This window comes from Apus apus, chromosome 18 (assembly GCF_020740795.1).
Source record: "Apus apus isolate bApuApu2 chromosome 18, bApuApu2.pri.cur, whole genome shotgun sequence".
Taxonomy (NCBI): domain Eukaryota; kingdom Metazoa; phylum Chordata; class Aves; order Apodiformes; family Apodidae; genus Apus; species Apus apus.
The window spans coordinates 162,604-179,890 of NC_067299.1; the positions used below are offsets into that span (position 1 = coordinate 162,604).

At 38.9% G+C, this 17,287-nt stretch overlaps 2 protein-coding genes across 3 annotated transcripts in view; both read right to left on the reverse strand.

Annotated features, from left to right (window-relative positions):
* The window catches only part of PITPNM3 (PITPNM family member 3), a 93,514-nt gene extending 91,307 nt beyond the window's left edge, over positions 1–2,207 (reverse strand). The window contains exons 1-2 of the mRNA XM_051635577.1: positions 2,178–2,207; positions 743–884 (exon numbers count right to left, since the gene is read on the reverse strand). The gene's annotated coding sequence lies outside the window, so the exon portion shown is untranslated. The remainder of the gene's footprint in view (positions 1–742; positions 885–2,177) is intronic.
* On the reverse strand, positions 878–17,208 carry KIAA0753 (KIAA0753 ortholog). Of its 2 annotated transcripts, XM_051635578.1 has the most exons (15): positions 16,376–17,207; positions 14,543–15,155; positions 13,152–13,258; positions 12,799–12,861; positions 11,767–11,982; positions 11,430–11,640; positions 10,136–10,335; positions 9,572–9,738; positions 8,718–8,807; positions 8,464–8,551; positions 6,968–7,141; positions 5,871–5,952; positions 5,102–5,222; positions 4,730–4,954; positions 878–2,568 (listed from the first exon to the last, which is right to left on the reverse strand). In XM_051635578.1, the coding sequence occupies exons 1-15, from the start codon at positions 16,508–16,510 to the stop codon at positions 2,451–2,453; spliced, it is 2,610 nt and encodes an 869-aa protein (XP_051491538.1). In that variant the 5' UTR covers positions 16,511–17,207; the 3' UTR covers positions 878–2,450. The 2 variants fall into 2 exon arrangements, with proteins under 2 accessions (XP_051491538.1, XP_051491539.1); XM_051635579.1 differs by lacking the exons at positions 878–2,568; positions 4,730–4,954 and having other exon boundaries at positions 5,108–5,222; positions 6,968–7,083; positions 16,376–17,208.
* Positions 17,209–17,287: the final 79 nt, after the last annotated feature.

Genomic DNA, 17,287 nt, shown 5'->3' on the forward strand with positions numbered 1-17,287 from the left:
TGTGGGCAGCAGGGCCAGGGAGGGGATTCTGCCCCTCTGCTCTGGTGAGACCCCACCTGGAATACTGTGCACAGTTCTGGGGCCCTCAGCACAAGAATGATATAGACCTGTGTCACCAGCCAATACTGGAAAGGGTCCAGAGAAGGGCCACCAAGATGATCAAAGGCCTGGAGCACTTCTGTTACAAAGACAGGCTGAGAGAATTGGGGCTGTTCAGCCTAGAGAAGAGAAGGCTCCAGGGAGACCTTATAGCGGTCTTCCAGTACTTGGAAGCGGCCTACAGGAAAGCTGGGGAGGGGCTTCCCATCAGAGAAGATAGTGATAGGACAAGGGGTAATGGTTTTAAACTGAGAGAGGGGAGATTTAGGTTAGATATTAGAAGGAAATTCTTCACTATAAGGGTGGGGAGGAACTGGAATTGGTTGCCCAGGGAGGTTGTTGATGCCCCATCCCTGGTGGATTTTAAGGCCAGGTTGGATGAGGTTTTGTGCAACCTGGTCTAGAGGCAGGGTTTCCTGCTCACGGCAGGGGGTTGGAACTTGATGATCTTTAAGGTCCCTTCCAACCTTATTGAATCTATGAAGTCAGAGATGTTACCTAAAAAACCTTCAACTCTCTGCACATTTCCACTTCAAGAAAGCACCCAAATGCCAGAAAACTCTCATCCAGAAAAAATGTTCATCTTGGCATCATCAGTCAGATTCCACCCGCAGCACCATGAGATTTAAGAAAGAATGTTTACCTTGACAGATGATCACGTTTTTTTCGAGGCATATGGCAGTCTGACTCTTGTAATGTTACCAGGTACTCCCTTGCATGTTGGGTGCTGACTATTCCAAATGGGTTCAGATGGAAGTTACCTCAAATTAAAAGTAGGTTAAGTCCTAAGAAACAAGTGTTGTTTATTAAAAAATAAAATATCTTGAAAATACTTTCAGCAAGCATACAAACACATACATAGAGACAGTACGGCTTTGATCTTTTGGATTTAAAAGTAGGCTTATCTCTATAATCTTAGAAAGAAAAAAAAAAAAGACGGCATTTTGAATCACAGAAATGGCACGTCAGGAAAGTCACACATCAGCAGTAGCATTTACATCATTGCATTTTGTGTAAATTTCAAGACAAACAGAACAGTAAACCACGCTTCAATAAAAACAAAATTATTTTAAAATGTATAGTCTGATTAGAGGCAATAAAAAAGTAATCTTAGAAGATTAAAAATTATTGGGTTGTAGGTTGAACGCTACTGGAGAAAAGTCTCACAGGAAACAGGCTGCCTTACTGGTTTTTGGCTTACCTCAAGGGGTGAGTTTGCGTTTCCCTAGAATACTACCATAAATAATTATTACTCATCTCTCTCTCCACACATAATCCAAAGGAGTGCATTGATTACTTGAACTAAACAAGTTAATTCAATATTGCAGAAATGCCAATTGTTCATTTATTTTTTTGTTCTTGATTTCAATAGGATTCATAAGAGTAAGGAATGTGGGGTTGGATTAGTAAATGCTGATAAAATCATAATATTTTAGACTAGTTTAAGAAAAAAGAAAGAAAATCTCCATCATATGCTTCTACTGAAAAGTCTCATTTGTCTGTGCATAATGCCCTAGTGATATTCAGAAACCAAAAGAAGAGGCATTAAATTCAGAAGTTAATTGCAAGAGTCCAAGTAGACTGTTGGCCTATGAGTACAGCCAATGCTGCTTACTTCTACCTATTGCTGTGCTGTAAGAATCCTCCCTCTGGATAGCCACATCCTCAGAAGAACTACTCCTAGGATCTATGCTAAGCATGGTGGTCAGACAACAGTCTTTCTTACATGATAGTGAAAGTCCAAAAGAGCAAACCAAACAGCTTTTAGTCTGGACTGTTCCATCTCAGATTTAGAAACATCACTAACATTTCATTCTTCCAACACATCTATTAGATACATTCAATGCATTTTACTGAAAAGAATAAACTAAAACCCATAGTTCCCTTCTGAGGTAGGTAAGTAAGATTCTCTCTATTTTAAAGCAGAAAATTGAGGCATAGTACAGCTAAATCCATGACACTGCTTGAACCCAGCCCTCCTTGCAGTATTTTACTCTAGTAAGATCACACATAAAATGAGTGAAGTAATACAGGTATACAAATGCATTAGTATTCCTATAAAAATACATAAATTTTACCTGTAACAGTTTACTTCATTCTATTGAAACACTGGCTAAAAGAAGCGAGTCCTGATAAATGCAGTATTATAAAGTCTGAAAAGGAAAACATTACGATAATGGATTTATAAAAACCTGAGATGAATCCTTGATGAACTTAATTAATTTGGTGAACAGAATCTCTTAGACTTAAAAAAAAAAAAAAATCAACAAAAAAATGACATTAAAAAATGAGATAATCTGTTAAGACTGAGGCTGATGTTGCATTTGAAGGTAGGGCAGATGTGAAAGCATTTACTGCACTGGCTGCAAAAACTCTGATGTAAACACAGCTTCTGCATAATCCTCACAAACATCCTGCAGCTCTGCTGCCACATCACACAGGGCTTCTTCTGTCAGTTGCTCTGCAAGACTGGAGGTGAGAGAGAAATAAAGAAGACAAAACAGTTCAGAAAGTCGGATTTCAAATTCTAATTATACCAATGCTTTGACTTTAAAAGGCAAATACTCATGTTTTGTCATTATTTCTACTGCTTAGCCCAAGAAAAGATCTGATGTGTTCTGATATGTGTTGGATATGATCCAGAAATTATTTCCTCAGCCTGTTCATAGCAAAGAACACACTTCAGGCTTAAAAGTGTTGAGAAACAGTTGCTTCCTGTTTTCAAACTCTTAGATACTAATCTTGCTTTGCTAATAAGAGTTACCATACTATGGTGCTCATCCAAAGGCCATTGAAGCAAATGGGAAGCTTCTCACTGATCTTAGCTATCATTGAATGAGGCCTTACTGAGAGCAATGAAGTTTAAGGTAAAGTGAGGTGAGAAGTTTACATTTTCAGTGATCTCTGGACCACAGCAGATGTCACAGAAGTAAAAACTGCTGTAGTGTAAGAACACAATTGTTAACTGGCCTCTTGAAAATTTCTCTTCAGTTTTGCATACCTTCTAATATATCATAAAGTTAGGCTTTCTAAGACCTTTTGAGCATAGCGTGGTAATGTTTCTTTTAAACCTTGTGAGATACTATTTTATACACAAAGATTTATAGTGCCCCCTGGTGGTAAGAATAAGTCAATGAAGCATGCTGGAGATCAGAATGAATTTGTATTTTGATTTCAAACATGTATCAGACAAATGGCAGCAGTGGAGTTCAGCTCTCAGGAGAGTTTCACTGCCATTTAATCCATCTGCCAATCCCAACAAGGTGCCACTCCTTGAACTATCGAGCCTCACACCAAATATAAAAAGAGGTAGAGTTCAGAAGGCACAGTGACAGCACTGAGAACTGGCAAGGGGTATTTCAGTGGTCTAGTTCAGTAGATTCAAAAACAGTGGTTTAACCACAGGTATGAAAACATTTGCCTACTTATCTGCAGTTTAAGAAAGGAGTTGTGTCACTGCCTTCAACGCTACTGCATTAAAACTACATTAAAATGTGCAGAAGTTGACAAACTCCTGACAATTACGCCTGGTGACCAATCTGCCAATACAGATAATTACAGCAAATCACCCCATATACAACAACTGAAGTTAGCTTTTGCAATTCTTTCTTAATATTTCAGAATATTCTTATTTAACTTCTCTTCTTCCATAGTCAGAAGCCTTCTGATTTCCACTCTGAACAGAATTAATGGCCCCTCTGTGACAAATGATTCAAGCCCAGTCTGCATTTCCATGCTTTTTAGGGGTTGGCACTTTAAAAGACCAATAGGTGATTTCTGAAATATATCATCCATATTGAAAATTATTTCTAGGCAATTCCAGGCAATCACTCAAGAAAAGTAAAAGGAAATTATAAACAGTGATGTAATTCAGTTGCTCTACCTGTTACCAAGCAATCAAAACACTTATTCAAGCTTCAGTGCAAGGGTATTTCATTGCCCTGCTTGTTTAGCAGACACTGAGCTAACTATACAAATTTTATTTGCCAGGAAGTGAACAGCAGAGACATAGTTTCTTACTGCTTCTTCATCTCTTCTATTTGTGCTAAGGGATGGTAAGCCACCTGTGCCACACTTCCCACAGTGAACTCCAGGAAGCATGAAGATGTGTGGAAAAGGAAGCACTGAAACCTGCGTTAAGACCAGTGGTCTCTTCTTAAAAAATATCTACTGTTGTTCAAGGAAACATCAACTTCATAATCCTTCACCATAAAGATTAAAATGTTCACAGTTATTTACAGCACTTTATTTCTTTTTCACTCAGAAAAAACCCAAACAAATAACAACAAAACCAACTAATTTTGTTTTCCTTCAATTTACCTGCTGATAGTCTTCTGAAAATAATTTAAGTTAACCTATATTTCACACACATGTTTTTGTAGTAATACCATAGAAAGATGTAAAAGATAATAACTCCTCCTGGACATTCTGCTCCCATATCCTTTCATTTTGTCCAACTACCTTAAAAAATCATGAACTCCAAATACCAGCAGAGACAGTCCAACAGCCAACTGCTGCTGTCATTCAATTTGGAATTTAAACGGCCCACTTTCCTTTCCCGAATAAGAACATAAAAACCTGTTCATCAGCTGATACATTAACTTCAAAAACACAAAGATAGTTCATATACCTCTCAGCAATCTGCCACGGGTTGAAATTGCCTACTGCCTCATGGGAAATAAGCTTTAAGTGATGGCTGTATCTGCTTTTATAATCCAAGATGTTCTGGAGCATATGCTTTGGCACGGTGAGAGACATACAGCGCTCTTTATGTAGAGAATCCGAAGTCAAGGGCTCTGGAATGTAATTTCCAGTCTGCAGTTTCTCTTCTGCTTCTTCGTTTTTATCAATATCACTGGAGATAAAAAAAACATCATTCAGACAGATGTAGATCAGAAAATCTCTTCAAATAGTAACCACAGTTATCTGTAATGAAAACACTATAATGAAGCCACACAGCTGATACACACCACAGTTTAGTATGGCCAAATATTTTACTCACTTGCCATCAAAAAGTTTTTCAAATAAAATGTCCATTTCTGACTCTGTGTGTCCAATTAATTTGGTTATCTGAATTGGATGAGGAGGTGCAGGTATTTCAGCTATTGGTGCAATCTGTCGCTCTAGAAGGAAGAAAATAACATTTAAAATTGTTTCTTTGGAAGAGAAAAACTACATTTCCTGCAGCTGCCTGTGCCTTTTTCAAAACTGAAGACAGTACTGAACAAGAACATAGTGAAGTGGCTTTAGGATACCTCAAGCTTAGAAAGTAAAATAGCTGTCTTTTTGGAATAAATTCAAGTAGTTTACAGATGAACTGGAGTGTGTACTTAAGGATTATCATCTTTACTGCACAATAATCATTACTCACATTTTGACAGAAAATATATTTGATAAAAAAGAAAGCTAAGGAATGATAAATTCCTAGAAAAGGGACAACATTCAAACTTAACATTTGATGATTGGAAGTATATGTTAAAGTTTCCTATCCTTCAGCTAAATTGCACCAACAGTGCTTTCTATCCAAATGCAGCCACAAGAAAGGCAAGGAGAAAAAGCCAGCCTGCTCTCAGAAGAGATCCTTAGTCTTTAGAATATTGATTTAAGAACTGTATTTTAGAAACAGTCCTCTGAATGGAGCAACTGTAGTAAGATAATATGTCTGGCTGCTGCTATGTGATCACACAGAATCCAGTGACTTTGATTTCAAAACACCTGAATTTACAGATATAGATTATAGGAAAAACAAGTTGCATTAGAAAGACACTTACCCATTTTGTCTTCCTGGGCCCAAAAGTCCGAATCACTGTACACGATCTGGCTGAATCTCCTGCGTACGGCCTCCTGGTACCTCTAGTTTTGAACATAACAAATGAATCAATGCACACATACTTAGCAGTTCACCTGCACTAGTTACCACCCAACAGGAAAGCAGGTCATGATCCTCCTTGGCCAAAGCAGGCTTATCTTGCCTAGTTAACATAGCAAAGGAGTAGTGGGGGTGAAATCACAGATAATAATCTTGTTCAAAATGCCATACTTGAAGACTCAACCACCATGGGAACTCTTGCCATTTCAGACCAACAGCCCTTAGTCAAACAACTGAAGGGCCCCCAAGATGTTCCTGCCTCACCGACATTGAATTCAAACGTATGCTTAAATGCCTCCTATAGATAAGAGCACTGCACAGTCTCTAGAAGTAAATAGCACTCAATTCGGCAGCTCCAAGTTTTCATAAATTTCACTTAACAGGAAGGCCAAAATGGGACTTGAGCCAAAAACTATGGAAAAGCTGATCAAAATAATTTTTTTAAGAAAGCAATATATGAGAAAGTTCAAGTCAAGTAAATTATAACCTCATGAATATCTATATAGAAAGATGGATAACTATGGACACAGAAAACAATGTATTTGTTTGACCTCCCCATGTTGCCCTGTAGAACACTAGGGATTGCCTAAGCATATTTCCTTGAGACACTCATGCTACTACAATGCTAGGACCCTGTACCTCACCCCTGCCCCCACCCCCCAAAAATAAAACTAAAAAAAAAAATTCTAAATACTTTCCAATCTGCGGGACAATCAACACAATGGCTGTACTGATCCACCCATTCATATATGATGGTCTAAGTCACAAATGTTGAAGTGGGAGGCAAACTAAAGTGAGCAATAAAACCATTAGGGCAAACATTCTTTTAATCTTACAATACCTTTCGCTGAAGTGCAAACTCCAAGTCTTTAATTTCATATGGTGATCCAGTCAGACCTTGCTTTATTTAAGAATGTGGATACTTACAGATATTAAAATTTATGGACAGTAAACAAGAAATTGGCACTAATGAGACCAACCAAGAGAGAAAAATCTTACTTCAATTTCTTCCATTCTTTGCAACATTGTCTCCAGACTATGAGTGTCAGCCATGGGCACAGCTTCTGTCTGGAGTCTCTCCTGCTGCTCCATCCTCCACAGCTCCTGAGCAGTGTCTTCCAAAAGATCATCCAATAGTTTTTCAGTCAGAATATCTGCATTGGCTGCAACCTGCTATTTAAAAAGCAAACAAACAAACAAAAAACAAAACCAACCGAAAAATAAAAAAACACACAGCCAATGCAAGAAAAAAAACCACAACACAACACCTCAAAAACAACTGAGGGGAAATAATGCTTACAAATCAAACATTTCTTACAGCAGCTCATGGGAATAATCCCATTGTCATTTCAACTTTTCCCCTTGAAGGAAAATCCAAATAAATTCCTATTTTCCTTCCACCCACAAAATAAGCCAAATCAATAAAAACAGCCTATTATGTTCCTACCACTAAAATGAGTAAATATGGAAAAAGCTTGCTACACAACTGCATTCCCAACTTAGAGAAGAAACTGTCTCAGGTTCAGAGATCACCCAGCAATTCAAGAAAGTGAAGTGAAGGCCCTCATCTTACAAAACACTCCACACACATTTAACTTACCATGCAGGAACAGCCTCACAGCGGCTCCAAGTGGTAATGAGTAAATATATAGGATACGTTTCAGTTGTGTCTAATTTTACCAATGGCACGATATTGCTATTAATTTACTTGTATTGTTTCATATGAAAACGTTTCCCCCTAAGCAACTTAATGCATACAAGGTCACAACAAGCAGAAAACATACAAAAGATGACGTTAAGATGACGTTAGAAAGAGCGCTCATTGCCTCATATTGTGAATGGTTAAAAAGCAGTACTTTAGAAGGCACGCATGCCCAAGCAACGATGCTGTTTCAAAGATGTGGCTTATCATTCTGTGATTCTGTAAAATTGCTAAGTTTGGAAAGTCAGTACTACTTTTCCAGATGCGTTCTGCTATATGGCAAGGATAAAAATTGATCTTAAATGTCAGAGCTGTTTGAGGTAGTTCATAAATGAAGAATCCTTCAAACGACACTTTGTTTCTAAGGAGAGACTGATCTTCTAAATACAGTGTAAATCCTCTCATTATAATCAATCTTTCTGTATTATTAACCATTAATACTGCTAGTCCAAATTTATTTAGTAATTAAATATGGTATTATAAGAATTATTAAAATAATCTTACCAAGGCTAGTCATGTTCAGTGTGGAACTCTTATGACCATTCAAAAACAACTTAAAAATTTACCTACTCAACAAGAAGCCAACAAGAACAAAATTAATGCAGCTTTGCCAAGTTTCATTGCAATAATTCAAGACCCACGTACTGAAATGGAAATACACTCTCCAAATATCCAAAACTGTCTTGACCACATAAATATGAGTTGCATTAAGTTGAAAATAAACTGTGTGTTGCCCCTTTATAAAGGTTTTATAGCTCTAAGGGCTTCAGTGGCATGAGCTTCATTGTACTACCTGTGTCCTATCCAATAGAGGTTCCAAGGGCTCCCATGCATCCTTCTCAAATTTGTCTGCATGCTGGGTTGGAGAAGCACTTGGTGACCTACACAAAAAAGAACAAATTACAATGCCATTCTGAAACTTGTTAAGACAACAATAATTTTAAAAACCTAAACACATAAATGTACTTTTAGGGGTACTAGTGGGAGTGGGGAGAAGACTATACCAGATCTGACACCATTTATTAGCTCTTCAATATAAGTAATTACCTTAACTTCTGCATTTTTTTCATTTCTTTGCTGCTAGGGACAGCTAGAACCTTTGCTCTTCTTGAAGTTTCTGCTTCAAGAGATGCTAGTCTTCAAAAATAAAACAATAATATAGAGGGTTATAACATGCACATTCAAAAAACTGAAGAATGAAAATATGATTCTGAGTATTAGTTCAGAACTTGCAAAAAACTTTACAGAGAAAATAAATACTGACTTTAAGACCATATAAGCCAGGAAATTCTGTTGAGAACCAGGGATCTTCAATTATGTTTCTCCTAATGGCAAACAGGTAACTTCATGCCTGTACACAAATAGTGCCTGGACAAATGAGATCCTTATCTTACCCTGCACACTGCCTACTACAGATCAAGCAGCTGGCTCAGCAGTTGGATCTTCTGCTTTAACTGCCACAAACAGAAGTCTCAAAGCAAACTAAATTTGGATAGCCCTGGTCTACAGGATGCCAAACACTGTTTAAAACAAACAAACCTGCACTGTTACCAGCTAGGACAAAGATCTAGGTTTTTTCCTTCTGGAACAGGGAGATAATATTTACCTCTTCAATGCAGTGTGAGTGTCCATTCTGCACATGTGTGTTTTGTCAATGCTCTGCCTAGCACAGTTTGGCCTGTGACTCCCAGACAATACTTGGAATGGTTCTTCCCAGGTTGTAGGAATGAGACCACTTCGTGAGGAGTAAGAAAGGAACACAACCATCTGGTGGTGAGCTGTGCTGTGACACATGTCTTGATGGTCTAACAGCCAGGTCAGATCCATCCTATTTACTAGTACAGACAGAGCCACATTCCCACTAGGCAGGGCAAAGACAGGTTCCACTAGACTGAACGTACCGCTGAGATGGATCAGGTGGAGACACTGGGCTTGGAGGAATGCAGGTTCTTCTGTCCTTGACCAGCTGTTTGTTCTCTCTTAGCTGGAAAGCCATCCTTGTCTCTTGAAATCGGGTATGCTTTCCTTTAGGATGTACTTGTCTTGATTGGAGAGATTTCTGCATTCCCTTAAAATTAACACAATCACATTGAAACTTACATTCCAGTTGTAGAATTTTCAAGTATTTTGCATTGCATTTCAGAATTTGTCTTGAAATCATGCCTGCTGGCTTTGTTGCACAGTTGACATACATGGAGGCCTTTACAATTGATTAAAAGAGAAGTACAACTTTGCCTGAACAGAACACAGGCTTAATCCTACAACTATTATTTTTGCAAACAGTTTCAGTTTTTCCAACGTTGCTCTTCATGGGGAAAAAACTTCTTTTGACACTTTTAGGATTAGACTCTAACTCAGAATAAAAAAAACATTGTAAGGAAGTGCAAAGTTTGACAGCCTCTAATATGATATAACAAATCCCAGACGACAAGAAAAAAGCATAAATTCTTTTAGCACTTCCCTACCTGTGATTTTGTAGGTACTGACACACCTTTCTTCTTCAATGGGACACTTTCGAGGACGGGATCTTTTTTTACAGCTCTAACTCTCACCAATGCATCTATGCTTCCTTGTAAAGTGGCATTTCTGTCTGGAGTAGGTGGGTCATTTTCTTCTCGGAATTTAGTGTGCAATATATGAGCACAACTGGTTCCCTTCTGAACTGCTGAAATATTTGCAACATATCAGTGTTCATCTCTATCAAAAATATTAAACTTCCAAATGCAAGTTGAAAGGTGCTAGAATCATCTTTATTTCTACATTTGATACTTCTGTTAGGTACACCTAATCATGAACTTTTAAGCTCTACCAAAACCAAGCACCCAGCCCCCAAAAAAACCCAAACAAAAAAACCCACTCTTATGCTTCCTGATAAGTATTAAATAGTCTTTCTTGCACTGTTCCAATGAACTGGAGATGTTGGGGTCTATGTGCATATATATACTTATACATATTTAGATATTTGAAAATACACATATATATGACAATATAGGCTATATAATAATGTAACAATGGCTTTCACGAGGTGTCAAAATACCTCAGGTAGTAAATTTATCTCACAATAGCTTAAAAATAAAGCCTGTTTCCTTCCCTATATGAAGTAAAAGAATAATACAGTAAACCAATTCCCAAAGGTTGCATGGTGAATTTTAGTGAAATTAGTGAAAAAGACCCTCAAGTCTTCAGCTTAATGATCAGTTAATGTGTTTCTAGGTACTGAAACTGTGATTACTGTGCAAAAGACATTAACTGTAATGAATTGGCAAGAATAACACACAACTGCTCCTCTTTTAAGTAGAGAAACTACACAAACCAAAGAAATTCTGAGCCAAAGCTACTGTAGATCTTTTCACTGTAAACAATTAATCAGCAATAGCTTTGTTGGGACATTTGCTACCATTCAGCAACTTTGCATTCCTAAATAATATATTTATACAGCATTATCTATGTATAGTATATATTTTGAAATATTTTGTATGCACCATTAATGTCAACTTGTAAACTGCCATTTTTCCACTACAGAAAAACAATCAAGTGTAGCCCATGGACAAAACCCAGAACACGATGATAATAATACAGTTGTAATGCATAAAAACCTGCAGGTCTATCATCCTGGGGAAACAGCTGAAAAAAATGCATGGCAAGGCTACATGAATCTGATGTACACTTGTGACCAATACATAGCATACAACAAAATCAAACTGCAGATGGTTAAGTTAACTGATTAAAAAAAAATACTGAATAACTCAAAATACAAACCACTCAAGAGACTCCGGGCAGTTGGAGGTTTTCTAGGTTCGTATCCATGCTGTCCCTTTAAGATGAGAGGTTTGTTTTCTCCTTTTGGAGATGAAAGCTGCTTTCTGACTGGAAATGTCTCAGTATTCCTTGGAGATTTGCCCTGAGATGATGAAATACATTTCTTCGCTTTTTTGGGTGTCTGTTTCTTTTCCAGCAGTGAATCCATAACCTGCACCAAATATTCAGAATGTTAATCACTCTCAGGAATTCTGGCATTTCATGAGCACACAACATGGTTTGCAGTTAACATATTTCACTACATCTTTTCTGCCTTGCCAAAAACATTGTTTCCTACCTCAACTTGCAGCAAAATATCTATGACGATGTCAGAAATGGAAGAATTCACTCCTAGTTTGGCAGAACACAGGGACAGTTGTCGAATGAGACTGCCCAATTGCTTGTGGTGAGTAAGAATCTGCTGCTCTGTTTGTTCTGCAAACTGATTGGCAAATGCCTGCAAGGCTCGTACAGCTCCTCTGTGTGCTGCTGCCAATCTGGATACTGCTAGAGACTGAAAAAAAGAAAAATAAATGCTTTAATAGCTATTAGGCTCTACGAATTCTGATGCTATTCAAAGAATTGTTACCAAAATTTCATGGACAACCACTCAGGCTTGGGATAATTCTGATGGATATGAGGCCATTTATGAGACAAAACAAAACAGGTATGTAATCTTTTAAAAGTACTATACAACAGTACTCATATCAATTGCCATGTTAGCTTCAGATAAAATAGCTTGGTTATAACATATTCTGATGTTCCTACTACCTATGCCAACAGAGTATTGTAGTTATGGACTTGACCCTAACATGCAACAATTCCACAAACAGAGCATTCTCCAACTTCCAGTTTTTGTTAACAGAAAAAATACACGAGAGAATTATGGGCCAATATTAGCCAAACAGTAGGTATGACCTCAGTACTATCTTTCTGAAAGATGCTGGGCAGAAAGAAAATCAGAAAGGAGGCGAATAAGACTGAGTGGCATCAACTGGAAGTTAAAAAATGTAGTCAAAAATAAAACACAGTGTTATTCAGAAAAAGAAGTGGAATGAAGAAGGAATTACAAGCAAAACACAAAAGCAAAAGACCAACAGCCACCTACTCTAGATTGCTGTAGACAGGTAAGAACTAAAGAGGGAAACAGCAAAGGCAGCATTAGACCAAGCAACACACAATTCTGTGAGGACGAGACAACAGCTGCAAGATACAAAGAAAATCTCCCTTCTGGAGAGAGCTCTGGTGTATCCCAGACAATCAATTTCAACTAGCTGGAAAACTTTCTATCAATAACTTACTCGGAGCCTGAAGGATAACTACATCTTACCATTTTAGGATGTTTGATTTTATGAGGACTCAATTTCTCTAAGTCATCCTGTATTTCTTTTACCTGTTTATGAAAAAAGGAAGGGGAGAGGGGAAAGTTGGTTAGAATTAGCTCCATGTCTAACACCAAACAATCTTCACTGTAACATCTGAGTGGAAGTCCAAATCTTCCAAGGCTAATGCTCATCTCTCTGCCTAATGGTGAAAGAAATTATCCACACTGTTCAGATCTAAACAAGAATGCCATGGAAGTCCAGAAATGACCCTACAGAATTTCTTGTTTCAGTTCACTTCTGTCAAATTAATCACAATGAACTAGCTACTACACATTCAATTTAAAATACTGGTTCCCACCTGTTGCTGGAGTACATACAGCATCCGAGCTGACCGTGCAGCTTGTTTCTGTCTCCTAGCACAGACTCGTTGCTCTTCATCAGGATCTAAAATTTCCCTCTGTCTCCCTAAAAAGCGTGAAATGTAAAGTTTTGTCTTAATTGAATTTATGAAAATCCTGATTAAGCCATGACAACAAACATAATTTAGCCATAAGCCTCTTTCATGCAGAAGCACTACAGAATGCAGCACATATTTTGCAGGGCTTTCTTGAACAGCAAGACAAGGTAAGCATTTTAACTCTACATCATGTTTCGATTTAGAATTTTACATTCTTACACAATATAGTTTATTAGTTACAGCTTACAAAATCACGTGACCCTTTATTTTTATGACAAAGTCACATGTGAAGTACTCAAACTTAGGAATGCTTAAACCTCCAGCTAGTTATTACAAAAGAACCAATGAAGTGTGACAAGGTCTGGCTGAGATGGAGTTGGTTTTCTGTTCTGGATTTATGATGGAATCAGAGCTGACAACATGCCAGAGCTCTGGCCCTCGCTGAGCAGCACTGGCACACCAAGGCTTTCTCTTTTTTCAGCTCTGCCCTGCCAGTGTGTAGCTGGGGGTGTGTAAGAAGCTGGAAGGGGACACAGCCAGGACAGCTGACCCAGCTGATCAAAGGGATATTCCCTGCTCAGCAATAAAAAAATGAGGTTTTTGGAGGGAAGGTAACCATTTCTCATAGAAATGCCTGGGCATTGGTTCTACTTGTGGGAGGGAGTGACCGATTGCCTTTACATTGCTGGTTTTGCTTTTTTTCTTTCTTCCTCTTTCCTCCCCTTACTCAACTACCCTTATCTGAACCCCTAAGTTTTCTTGCTTTTAATTTTTCTTCCCTATCCCATCAGGAGGAGAATAAGCACAAGTGTGTGGTGCTTTGCGGTCAACCAGTGTTAGCCCACAACAGTGTCAGGACATATATTAATCATGCTACTACACAGCTATAAATTAGGTCAGACTTGTGAAATGAAATTTTACCAGCTGTTGCCCTCTTTCCCACCACTGATAAGAATGTAGGTAATAATGATACTGGTTTTTGCAGTCTGATTATTTAGCCAGTAGTCCAACAGACACCAATATTTTTTCACTCCCATTATTTAAATAGCCTACCACTAATTTACCATCATTGCAGGCTGGACTGGAACTCATCACAAACATTCAGAGATATTAAACCTGCTATTGCTTAAACTGGCTAGACATGCTAGCTGTTATTTACTTCTGAAAATACAGATGGTTCTCAAAAATCCAATGCTAAATGCGGATCCCGATCCAAGCCAAAAATCAGAAAGAAAAACAAATTAACAAACTATTGTACGTTTATGGAACATAATTTTTGTCCAGTCTTACACCTTTCTTAGACAGCTCTTCAATTTTCTGGACATAGCTCCTCAATTCCTTTTGCAGCCTTCGGACTTCCTGCATATTTTTATCTTCTTTTTTGTTCACAGTTGGCTTGGGGTCTGCTCCTCTGTCATGGGTGAGTGGAGAGTCCACAATAGCTGGTATGACCTTTCCCTCAGTTGGTGTGTAGAGATAAACTTTAGCACCAGAGGTTGTAGTCTCCACTCTGGAAGGCTGACCAAATTTCTGCTGATATTTCAAGCAAGTTGGAGACTTCAGTGCATTTTTACTTTCCGGATTTTCAAATGCCTGGGTCTTCTGCTGCTCTGACTTCTGGACCAACAATACTTTTTTGACAGCATCTCCAAACACCTTCTGTTTCACTTGGTCTTCAAGATGTCTTCGTTTTATGTCCCTTTTGGCTAGCTGAGTAGCTAGTTTTAGCCTCTCCTCAGATACCACTGAAAACATGCCAGAGCTTCTTATGCTGGGGTCCTCAATTCCAGACAGAGTTCTCTGATCACTGGATGCCTTCAGTTTTTCTATTATAATCGGACGGGGGTTAGAGAACCTGAGAGCCAAGTTCTCTGGAACTGTAGGAACATTTCTATTAAACTGGAGCTGTTCCAAAGTGTAAAAAAAAACAACAAACACCTGATGTTATACAGGACGCTTTACACACATTATTTACTTCTAGTATACAATAGTAAAGAAAAAGGATCTGCTTTTCATATTAAAATGAATTGTCATTTTGGTACTTCTTTAATGCACACAAGGCATTCTGTCCACCCAGACAAATCCCAGTATTCAAAATAATCATCTTATAAATAACATTAGGGACTTATCTGCAACATAGGGTGGGCACAGACATTGAAATATCTGCTCCTAAGTGACTAGGCAATGGACAATTAATGCCCTTATAAAGATTTTATGAGTTCTAACAATGAAATAAATGAGTTATAACAATAATTAACATTAGCAATATAAATGGGTATTATTATGTCATACTGATTTGGTAAGGCATTACTAAATTTACAAAGGTAACAAAATGAGAAATTATGAAGGAGATGCATGATGAAGGAGAAATGGAATAAAGTTGCTAGGTTCTGTTCCCATGCCTTAAAGTAAGAGGTGAAGATAGTGTATTGGTTTAGACTGGGATAGAGTTACATTTCTTCATAGTAGCTTGTATGGTGCTATGTTTTGAATTTGTGATGAAAAATGCATGGATAGCCTTTGAATTATAACGCTTTAGTTATTGCTGAGCAGTGCTTACACAGCATCAAGGCCTTTCAGCTCCTCACACTGTCCTGACAGCAAGTAGACTGGGTAGGCAAGAAGTTGGGAGGGGACACAACTGGCTCCAACTGACCCAAGGGTCACCCCACACCATATGACATCATGCTCAGCAATAAAAGCTGTGGGGCTAAACGCCTGCCTGCTGATGGGATGTAGAAAATTAATTCCTTATTTTGCTTTGTTTGTCCACACAGCTTTCACCTTACCTATTAAACTGTCTTTATCTCAACCCATGAGTTTTCACACTTTTACCCTTCTGATTCTCTTTCCCATCCCACTGGGGGAGAGCGAGTGAAGGGCTGAGTGCTTAGCTGCCTGCTGTGATTAAACCACAGCAGGCAGGTAAATAATAATTACAGATGTAGTTTCTGATCTATACCCTTACAAAAGGACACTGTCAAGATTATGAATGACAGCATCATGAAAGCAAGTATGAAGCTTCAACACTCACTACTGTGCTATCTCACGAAGCGACTCATAATATTTTTGTAACAGTAACAAATGAAAACCAACACAGCATCACTGCAGAAGTCAAATGATACCTGTGTTTGTAAAGCCTGTGCTTCATTCTTGTAGAGCCGGGCAGTGAGTGCAAATGCAGCATCAGACACAGCTGGCTTGCTTGGTCCCATCGCATTAGCTTGAAGCTGAAAATCAGTTATTTGTCCTTTGAACATAACAAGAATAATACATTATTTCTGCTTCTTAAAAGCAATCCCAGATCTGATGTGAATAACAGATAGACAACCAATGTAAGGAAGGATGCAGAAATGGAAAATGTCACATGTATACTCATAGAGGTGTATGCAAAACGCTGAGTACAGTCCTACTGTTTAAGGCAAAATGTACAAATTTTATCCTTCTTTCACACACGCCCACAGAGACCTGGGGAGCACCATGACAGACTGTGAGGCTCACACTGTAAGAAGCCTGCCGCAGACCTGTTACAGCTATTTCTTACCTAAAAGGGAAACAGCATACTGCAACGATAACACCAGAAAACCGGCTCACAAGATAGCCCAAGGCAGTGGGTCAGTACAAAAAATGTTCGTGTGAAAGGAAAACACATCAAGGCCATGCTCGTACCTAACATCCTCACAGAGAAACATGCGAAAGCAACGTGTGGAGACTGTCAGAAACTTACACCTCCTCCATCTGCCTCTGAGAATTAAAAAATGAAGAGGACCCAATGCACAACGCTGCTGCCGCCACTGAACTACAGGTTTTGTCTCTCACCGTAGCTGCACGTCCCCCTCCTGCGGCCTCACACGCTCGGGGCCCGGCGCCTCCGCGGCCGCCTCTGCCCGCAGCTCTTGGTCACAACGGGCCCCTCGGCGGGGTCTGCCCGCTGTGCCCCTGCCCCAAGCCAGAGCCCCGCGCCCCAGCCCTGCCAGCGGCCGCCCCGGGCCCCGCAGCCCGCCCCGGGCCCGCTGCCGCCCCGGACCCCTCAGGCC

Bases quoted from the DNA above. Each gene is read 5' to 3' on its own strand.
- KIAA0753 (XM_051635578.1), bottom strand. From the start codon at position 16,510: ATGTTCAAAGGACAAATAACTGATTTTCAGCTTCAAGCTAATGCGATG. The intron at 11,983-12,798 runs GTAAGATGTAGT...TCTTTTTTTCAG, and splicing joins AAATCAAACATCCTAAAATG to TCTCTAGCAGTATCCAGATT. The intron at 9,739-10,135 runs GTAGGGAAGTGC...GTTAATTTTAAG, and splicing joins CAGTACCTACAAAATCACAG to GGAATGCAGAAATCTCTCCA.